At 48.8% G+C, this 9947-nt stretch overlaps 1 protein-coding gene across 1 annotated transcript; it reads right to left on the bottom strand.

Annotated features, from left to right (window-relative positions):
* Positions 1–51: 51 nt before the first annotated feature.
* LOC121812309 (olfactory receptor 1500-like) lies at positions 52–1008 on the bottom strand (the record flags this gene model as incomplete). Its single annotated transcript, XM_042214153.1, has 1 exon — positions 52–1008. A coding segment is annotated over exon 1 (957 nt), but the record flags the coding sequence as incomplete, so codon positions are not given.
* Positions 1009–9947: the final 8939 nt, after the last annotated feature.

Raw genomic sequence — 9947 nt, 5'->3', positions numbered from 1 at the left:
GATTGGGTACTGCTAAGGTTCAAATCTGAATGCTTTTTATTTGTTTGCAGAAATTTTAAATTGCATTTTAACTTTTAATAACTTCTTTAACGATTCTTTGATTTCCTGTGTCTGAAGACCATAGATTATTGGATTTAAAGTCAAAGGCATGACAGTGGCCAAAGATAGACTTACAGTCCTTGCATTTGGAAGTATTGTACTCCCAAAGGTAAAGATAAATAGTGCAGGGAGGAAATAAATTGCCACTAATGAAAGGTGACTTGTGCAGGTTTTTAAAGCCTTTAGTCTTTCCCTACATGTAACAGTTTTTGACAAAGAATAACCAATACAGCAGTAACTTCCCACGATAAATGCCAGTGGAACCCAAAGAACATGAACTGGTGCCAAATGAGCAATTACACGATTTGGAGTAAGATCATTGCAGCCAAGCTGATACACAGGTCCATGATCACAGAAAAAGCTCTGAATAACCACAGAGTCACAGAAAGAAAGTCTTGTGAGAAGACCAACTGCAGTGAGTATGATAGTAATTGCAAGAAGCCAGAAAAAAGCGATCAAAGATAAAATGAGCTTGTGGCTGATTCTCATTTGGTAGTGCAGCGGGTACGTGATAGCCAGGACTCTGTCAAAGGACAACACAACCAGATTAAAAGCCTGAGCTGCAAAAAAGGTCAAGCAGAAAAACATGAATGCCAAGCAGTCATTGTAGGAGATATGGTGATGGTTAAACAGAAAAATGTCAACAAGCTTTGGCATCAAAGCAGAGCTACTTAACAGGTCTGTAAATGCAAAGTTCACAACTCCAATATGTTTTGGACTTCTCAATGTATGATCCAAAATTATGACAATCATCAGTAGTGTGTTTCCCACCACTGAAAAAATGTAAATAAAGCACAGAAAGACAAAGTAATACCTAATATTAGCTATGCCATTAAATGCACTTATTATGAAATATGCAGGTTTCACAAATGTGATGTTTTTCCCAACAGCTGAATTTAAAAATTCCATTAAAGTAATTTTTTTTTAATGTTGAAGGTTAAAATTAATGTCCTTTATTTTCTGTTTCAGCAAACCTTGTTTAGTTAAGACTGGCTCCAAATGGAAGCAGAGCACGTTTGTGTTCTGTCCCTTATAGTCACTTTGCATTCCCCTATGACATCAAACCATATGGTTACAGCTTTGTGCAGACAATTTAACTAATAGGAATATTACATAATGGTTAATATTTTCTGACTGCCATCTTACTATCCCGAATTTTTTTCCGAATGCTGGTCAACCTCAGACTGACAATACAACTCAAAATCATGTTGTTTTGGATTAATTAAAAAGCTGGAAAGGGTACTTTGTGAAAATGTGTGCCCTTTTTCTACTCCTGACATTAATCTAAGATTATCAAATACCGGCTTTGCTGTCCTGCCAAGCTTGCTGTTGGGCACTGTTATTTTGTGTCAATAAGCTCGTAAGTAGCAAATTTAGTTAATAGAAGTCAGTCAATAATGGTAAACGCTAACATGTGTTAAGACTCATCAAAGGTAATGTATTTTTTCATGAAACAGAAGAGGATGGATGGCTGGAATGGAATGGAAAGATAGATAATGTTGTGCACTGCCTTGGAAGTTTGGAGTGGAGCAGATGTTGTGATAGGCCAACTCACAGTTTTTTTTCCTCCAGAAATCAACCACCATCTCTTTTATTAATCTAAGCTTACCAAATACCAGCTTTGCTGTCCTGCCAAGCTTTCTGTTGGGCACTGTTACCTGTGTCAATAAGCTCGTAGGTAATGTTGTGTTAAAGCAGGTGTAATTGGTCTTCACCCATGATGTTGTGATGGGCCAACTCACCATCTCCTTTGTCTTGCTGACATTCAGAAAGAGGTGTTTCTTTCGGACCATTCTACAGTTGCCCTCACCAGATCCCTGTACTCAGACTCCTGCCCCCCCGCCTTAATGCACCCAACCACTGCAGTGTCATCAGAAGTGTACAAGGTAAAGAGGAATGGAGATGTAGACCGTGTCATGTGGTGCCCCAATATTACTAACCAGCACATCAGAAAGGGTGCCCCCCAGAGTTACAAACTGAGGCCTCTCTGACAGATAGTCAGCAAATCAGGAGACAGTAGAAGTTGTGATATCCATCCCGAGAAGCTTCTCACTTAGCAGAAATGGCTGGATTGTTATTTACTTTGCTTTTGTTTCCTTGTCGTTTGTTACTGGAAGACTGACTATGATTCTATTACCAGCAAATTACATATTACAGTATGTGAGCTAACACACTTGCTCTTGTGGAGACTGGGGAGATTTTCTTTTCCACCCATTAAAGAGCACCCAGTGTGCACATTGCCCGACTAATATTACACCAGACCAGTAGAGATAAAAAACAAACCCAGAATTTAAAAAAACTTAAATTAGTTGTCGACAATTTTAATAGTCAACGTAATCGTGACTAGTCGACTAATCGTGGCAGCCCTAGCTGGGAATGCCTAGCAGAGGCCCCAGTCCGTGAGATCTTTAATGCACACCTCCAGCAGAGCTTCAACAGCATTCCAAGGGAGACTGGGGACATTGTGCACGAATGAACAATGACAATGCTGCCCTTTGTAACCGATTTCAAATCTATCACTATCTATCTAGTGTGGACGTAGCCTCAGGGTCTTGTTCGCGAGTGATGGGAGAAGGTAGTGGAAGATTGACAGACGGATTGGTGCTGCGGCTGCAGTGATGCAGATGCTGCACCGGTCTGGTGTGGTGAAGAGGGAGCTGAGTGTAAAAGTGAAGCTCTCAAAATTAGTTTTGTCGCTGATTCATTTTTGACCTCTTGCCTCAATTTTATTCTGCAACTTAGACATCCACATTACGCACACTCTCACATAACACATACATATATGTCATGGTCCTGCGACCATGACTCAGTGACTTTATGTTTGTGTTCTTTATTGTTATTACTTTCATTATTATTCATGGCTGTTTTGGGATGGTTTGTGTTTGGGATTTTAGATACTGGGTTTTGGGTTTGTGCTCCCTCTATTGGTCCCTGGTGTTAGTGTTCCCCTGTCTCGTCAGGTTAATCAGGTCCAGCTGTGTCTCCCACCTGTGTGTGATTTCCCAGTGTCTCTCTGTGTATTTATAGTGTGTGTTTGCCTCTGCTCCTCGTCGCGTCGTCTGTGTTCTACTCGAAAAAATTATAAAGATGTTACGATTACAGCTGGTAGAATTATTTTCCAATGATATTAACCTTATTATAATTAACTGTAGAAGATTCATCGTCATGCGTACTCGTTGTGATGATTTAGGATCAGTCACAAATGGTGTATCAGCATCTCTTATAACATCAACCACATGCGTGGACCTTAAAATATATGGACTAAAATATAAAAGCATCTCCTTATATTAAGATCCAAGACGATACGATGTTTAACCTGATTTTCGATTAATTGACATTCTCCACTCATTGCATTTAAACACAATTAAAATTTTAGGGAAAGGGAGACACAACAGATGTCAGATGAGGCTCTCATGATGTAAATGTACGCATGTACGTACCTCCCTGCTGTATCTCATCTTCATGTTCAGCGTATTAGCATGCTACTAGGGATTGCCAGCATTTAAATGTAGTAGTTGTTCTCCACAGTGATTAGTTGTCCGTTTGAAGTTCTGGTGTTTTGCTCATCGTCCTCATCTTTGGTCAGATTGTGGTCTTTGATAGATATTTGATCTTAATTAGATTTCAAATCACGGTCAGCTCTTGGACCGGGGTCTTTATCAGCCGACTTGCCCTGGGGCTCTATAGAGTTAATTCGGTGGTGTCCTGGCCATGCTGAGTCCTCCTTTATAACTCCTTCAGTCGTACTGTGCACGGTCCGGGTGCCCGTGTGAGGTTGTCTGGTTGTAGAATTACATTGCAGTTGTCAGGCGAGGAGCAGAGAGAGTCTGTATAACAGACATTGCTGTGTGTCTTCTTATTTATGTAAATGCGGATTCGGTATGGTATATAGAGGTTGTTTATATTAGTTATATTAGTACCGGATTAAGTATGACCAGAGTACCGCAGGAAACTGAGGATTGACACGCCGACGCGACCGAAGGAGCCAGAGGATCAACAACTGTAGTACCAGAGAAGTAGGGAATATCTATCACCATAGAGATGGGAAGCAGCTAGGACATGGTTACATGAAACGAGACAGGGGAAACTGACAACAAAGGACAATAGAAGGGAGCACCAAAACCCAAAACCCGTAATCTAAAATCCAAAACAAAACCATCCCAACAGGCCATGGATAATATGAAAAGTATACTGACACAACATAAAGCCTAGTCATGGATTTTATAAAAGATCAAAAAAAAATTGATTAGAAAAAAGAGTTGTAAAAAAAAAAAAAAGATTGAACATAATAAACTCCCAAACCTTTTGTATATGGACTAATATAAAACATCTCTTATATTAGTCCATGTTTTATCCTTTGAATCCCCTCTTGCATTTACCATTAAATTGGGAAGGGAGACACAACAGTGTCAGAATGAGGCTCTCTGTGTTGTACGCAATGTACTCCTCCCTGCTGTTCTCCCTTCATGTTCAGGTTTGCCACTCCCTTTGTGTAGTTTCTCCCAGTTTAGTTCGTCCTTAGTTCTGTTTTGCCATCTCCACTTTATGTTCAGTATTGTCAATAAATCACCTTCACATCTGAGTAAGTGCTGCATCTGAGTCCTCCTTTCCACTCTTCACACGGCCGCTGCCCCGGACCGTGACAGTACGACGCGACCACGAAATGGACCCAGCAGCGCTTAACCCGTCCAAGGAGCTACGGGAGAACCTAATCGATGCCACACAGGAGCTCATCGACCTGTGGCTGGAAAACCCGGGTGGCACGTCCCAGCGCGCTATAGAGAGGCGGCTACAGCGTCTGGTGACCGGTCTCCCATGGCTTCTGGGCTCGCTTTGTTCGTGGGAGCAGGAGCTTCTTCTTTTGGACCTCGGACTACACCCCCCGTCTGCATTCACGTTCGAGCAGCCCGAGGCGGTGAGTGAGCGGGATGCATTGGCTTCCCCAGTTTCCGGGACTTTATTTTCTGGGGCTATTCAGAGCGGGATGGGAGACTGTACGGGTCGCTTACCCACCTTCGTGGTAACAGACCCTTCGCAAGTGGGCGTGTACAAACCCTCTGTAAAACCGAGAGACTGTTTCTCTGCCGCTCCTTCTGAGCCAGAACTTTATTGCCATTCTCCGGCTCAGTTCGGTGTCCAGCCACAAGCTTCCCAGTCTGCAGCTCAACCGTTAGCCTCCCTACGGACACAATCACCGGTTCTGCCGCCGCTCCAGTTAGCCACTCAGCCACCACCACCGCTAGCCTCGCTACGACCCATAGTTCAGTTAATGGCTGAGTCACAACATTCACACTGTTTTTCCACCGCTGTTTCTAAGCAGGGAGATGAACTGTTTTACAACGGACCTGTTCCTCAAAAGCTGGCAACGTTAGAGACTGTTGCTCACTCCGGGGCTTCCCCAGAGGCTGGGTTACTGCCCTCAGCTTACTCTGGACCCCTGGAGGCCAAGTTGCCAGCTGTGAACTGCACCGGGCTGTCACTGCCTGAGCAGGGTCAGTGCTCTGCGCAGCTGCAGCCCTCCGTACGTGCGCCAGAGGCCCACGTGCCTACTGGTTTTGTTTCACGTGCGCCAGAGGCCTACGTGCCTCCTGGTTTTGTTTTGTGTGTGCCGGGGGCCCCGGTGCCCGCTGGTTCTGCGGCTGTTTTTGCTGGGGGGCCCGAGGAGCCCATCCAGCCTCCTGCTTCGCCTGCTGGGGGGCCCGAGGAGCCCATCCAGCCTCCTGCTTCGCCTGCTGGGGGGCCCGAGGAGCCCGTCCAGCCTCCTGCTTCGCTAGCTGGGGGGCCCGAGGAGCCCGTCCTGCCTCATGCCACACTGACTGCCACGTCGGCTGGGGGGCCCGAGGATCCCGTCTGGCCACCTGTGGCTGCTTCTCCACCTGTGGCTGCTTCTCCACCTGTGGCTGCTTCTCCACCTGTGGCTGCAGCGCCGCCTCCTGCAGTACCATCACCTGCAGCGCTACCACCTGCTACTGCCACGCCTCAGCCTGAAGCTTCAGCCTCGCCTGATTCTGGTCCAGCTTCATCCTCACCTGGCCCAGCTTCAGCTACAGCGTCAGCTTCGCCTGGCCCAGCTTCATCTCCAGCTTCATCCACGCCTGGCCCGGCTTCATCTCCAGCTTCATCCACGCCTGGCCCGGCTTCATCTCCAGCTTCATCCACGCCTGGCCCGGTTTCATCCACGCCTGGCCCGGCTTCGGCTTCTGCATCGCCTGGTCCAGCCTTCGTGTCTGCATCATCGTCTGGTCCAGCCTTCGTGTCTGCATCCTCGTCTGGTCCAGCCTTCGTGTCTGCATCCTCGTCTGGTCCAGCCTTCGTGTCTGCATCCTCGTCTGGTCCAGCCTTCGTGTCTGCATCTCGTCTGGTCCAGCCTTCGTGTCTGCATTCGTCTGGTCCAGCCTTCGTGTCTGCATCCTCGTCTGGTCCAGCCTTCGTGCCCGCATCCTCGGCCACAGCATCCTCATCTTCACCCACTGCGCCTGGTCCAGCCTCCGCTTCAGCATCCTCATCAGCCTCGCCTGGTCCAGCCTCAGCATCCTCATCAGCCTCGCCTGGTCCAGCCTCAGCATCCTCATCAGCCTCGCCTGGTCCAGCCTTCGTGTCTGCATCTCCGTCTGGTCCAGCCTTCGTGTCTGCATCTCCGTCTGGTCCAGCCTTCGTGTCTGCATCCTCGTCTGGTCCAGCCTTCGTGTCTGCATCCTCGTCTGGTCCAGCCTTCGTGTCTGCACCATCGCCTGCAGCAGCGTCCTCAGCATCTTCACCCGACTGCGGTCCCGGCTTCCGTGCCCTCAGCCTCGCCTGGCCCAGCCTCGTTTGGGTCTGGAGCTAAACGGCCGTTTTCTGGACCGCTGGCTAGGCTACTGGCCGGGCGCCGTCACCTGAGCGGCCGCCGTTGCCTTCCGCACGGCCGGCCCCCGGACTCTTCGCCTGAGCGGCCGCCGTTGCCTTCCGCACGGCCGGCCCCTGGACCCTCTTCGCCTGAGCGGCCGCCGTTGCCTTCCGCACGGCCGGCCCCCGGACCCTCTTCGCCTGAGTGGCCGCCGTTGCCTTCCGCACGGCCGGCCTCCTGAACCTTTTGTGCGCCTCCACGGCCTTCTTCGTGGCCGGCCTCCTGAACTGTCCCATCCTGGCCTCCTGTGTTATCGGGCCCCTGGCCGGCCGCCTGAACTGTGTTTTGGACTCTGCTCCCCTGTGAGTTTTTTTTTGTGAACATTTGTTTGGGACTCTGGGGCCTTCGTTTTGGTCGTGGCCCGGTCCCTCCGTCCTGGGCCCCCTGCCGCCCGCCCGGGTCTGGTGGTGTGTTTCTGTGGCTGTCGGGGGCCAGCCCTTGAGGGGGGGGTACTGTCATGGTCCTGCGACCATGACTCAGTGACTTTATGTTTGTGTTCTTTATTGTTATTACTTTCATTATTATTCATGGCTGTTTTGGGATGGTTTGTGTTTTGGGATTTTAGATACTGGGTTTTGGGTTTGTGCTCCCTCTATTGGTCCCTGGTGTCAGTGTTCCCCTGTCTCGTCAGGTTAACCAGGTCCAGCTGTGTCTCCCACCTGTGTGTGATTTCCCAGTGTCTCTTTGTGTACTTATAGTGTGTGATTTCCTCTGCTCCTCGTCGCGTCGTCTGTGTTCATCCTCTGAGTTCCCCTGCGTACTCTGTGTTCATACCTGGTGTAATCCCCTGCGTGCTCTCCCTGCTGTTCTCCCTTCATGTTCAGGTTTGCCACTCCCTTTGTGTAGTTTCTCCCAGTTTAGTTTGTCCTTAGTTCTGTTTTGCCATCTCCACTTTATGTTCAGTATTGTCAATAAATCACCTTCACATCTGAGTAAGTGCTGCATCTGAGTCCTCCTTTCCACTCTTCACACGGCCGCTGCCCCGGACCGTGACAATATAGGGCCTTGGAGGTGGACATGTTTTACAGCATCCAGAGGATGGTCGATGTATTCCAACCCACCTCTGGCGCTGGTGCCCTACCCTCAATTTTAAATGCATAGACACTGAGGGTTTTTGGGAGGAGCCGTGCTGCTCTCTGAGGAAGCAGGAACCATGCTCTCCTGTGTTTTAAATGCACTTTAGAACAGCACACAGCAACACTACATATGAGTGGGCGTAGGGAGGTTTGGGGTCTTCACTCACCCCGGTTCTGTTAGCCGTCAGGGCTGGGGGGCTGGGAGGAGGTGCTGGCCGTCAGATTGGGGTCTGGGATGCGGGGCCTCCCTGCTACTGCAGATAAGGAGGTGGTCCGCTTGCCTCCACCCCAGAGAGAAGGGTTACATCTCCTGGGTCTAGGTGCGGCTTGCCCCTCTGGGGGCGGGGGTACCTGGACCTGGGATATAGAGTATGTTTGGGGAGTGTGACTGTCTGTGCAGTGTCTATTTGTGTCTGTCTACACGTTGGGTGAGTGCCGAGTATTTGGTTGTGTATATGGGGTGGGAATGCACGTTTGTGTCCGTGTGCGCCTGTTCGTCTGTGTCTATATGTCAGGTTGGGTCTTAGACTCAACCTCTCTGGGTACATCTCAGGCCCTCCAAAGTACGGAGGCCTATCTCCCCTCACCACACTCCCTGCCGGTGGCTGATGCCCTCAGACGTTGGTGTGTTGGTGGTTCTTGTCGACTGGGGCTGGGCGCTCATGTATGTACCGGCTCACTCCTGGTGGCCGATTGGCGGGGCCTGGCGCCTGTGGCCCGGCTGGGCCCCTTCCAGGGGGTGGGGTGCCCTCAGGCCTCTGGGCCTGAAGCTCGGTCCTCTCTGGCACAGCTGGCTGCCGGCAGAGCCCGCGGGCACGCCACTGCAACCCCCTCTGGCCTCTGCTCCGTAGCTGCTGGGTGACCTCTCGTTTGGGGCTCTACTCAGCTCTTCCCAGGAGGGTGGCACGGTTCCCCCCCTTTGGTGGTCCTCCTCGGGTCCTCGTACTCTGGGGCCTCTGGATGTCTGGGGCCTGGATCTCCTCCATACCTGCTTCATACCCTGGGGGACGGGGCTATGGCTCCCCACACTCCCTAGCAGATCGTTACATGGAGAAACCTTTGGAATACAAGCATGCTGATCCACACAGGTGTGCACACAGGTGTACACACGGGTGTTCACAGACGCGGACTACAGCTTTCTTGGCTGCTGCCTCAAAGCACATTGTGCGCTGTCTATCTTGCGTGCTGCACAATATCGTTTAATATTTAGTATCTACTGTTATCTACTGCTAGCTAGTTTATTGTGATGGTGCTGTATTTATTATGTTGCTCTTTTTTTGTTTGCTTTCTCTTCTGTTTTTTTTTCTCCATACAGGTGATCCAGGTGTTTTGTTTGTTTTTCTTTCTTTCTTCCCCCCTTTCTCACCGTCTCTTCTCCCCTCTGTTTTTCTTTCTCTCCCTCTCTTTCTTTCATTCTTTCTCCCTGTCCTATCCCCCAGTCATGTCTGTCCCGTTTGTAGCAACTGAAAATAAAATAAATACATAATTATAATAAAGGTCAATCAAATGGACCAATATGGCAAGGCCATGATGATCCACTTGGTAAAATAAATCCGCTTGGCATCTTTCTTGGCCTTAAGACAACAATTCTGATGGCTAAAGATCCAAACGGGACACAAAAAAAAAAAAAAAAATACCTGACTTTAACCCTACTGCATGACTTTTTAATTTTTTGGGAAAAAAATATTTCTCCCTATTTTGGGGGAGCTTTAGGGTCCCTAATAATATATCAATCATAAAATTTGACACCCCCCCCCAAACAGATATTGGTTTGTTGCTTCAAGGCAACACTGTGCAACAAGGGTAGTAAAATGCCAAGTTATTCTATAATAAGTTGTATTAGTACAACAAGGATGAACAAATAAATAAACAACAAATAAACAATG

The sequence above is a fragment of the Haplochromis burtoni genome, unplaced genomic scaffold (genome assembly GCF_018398535.1).
Source record: "Haplochromis burtoni strain Fernald_Lab_line unplaced genomic scaffold, NCSU_Asbu1 Contig_524, whole genome shotgun sequence".
NCBI lineage: Eukaryota > Metazoa > Chordata > Actinopteri > Cichliformes > Cichlidae > Haplochromis > Haplochromis burtoni.
This window is presented reverse-complemented; position numbering and strand designations above follow the sequence as displayed.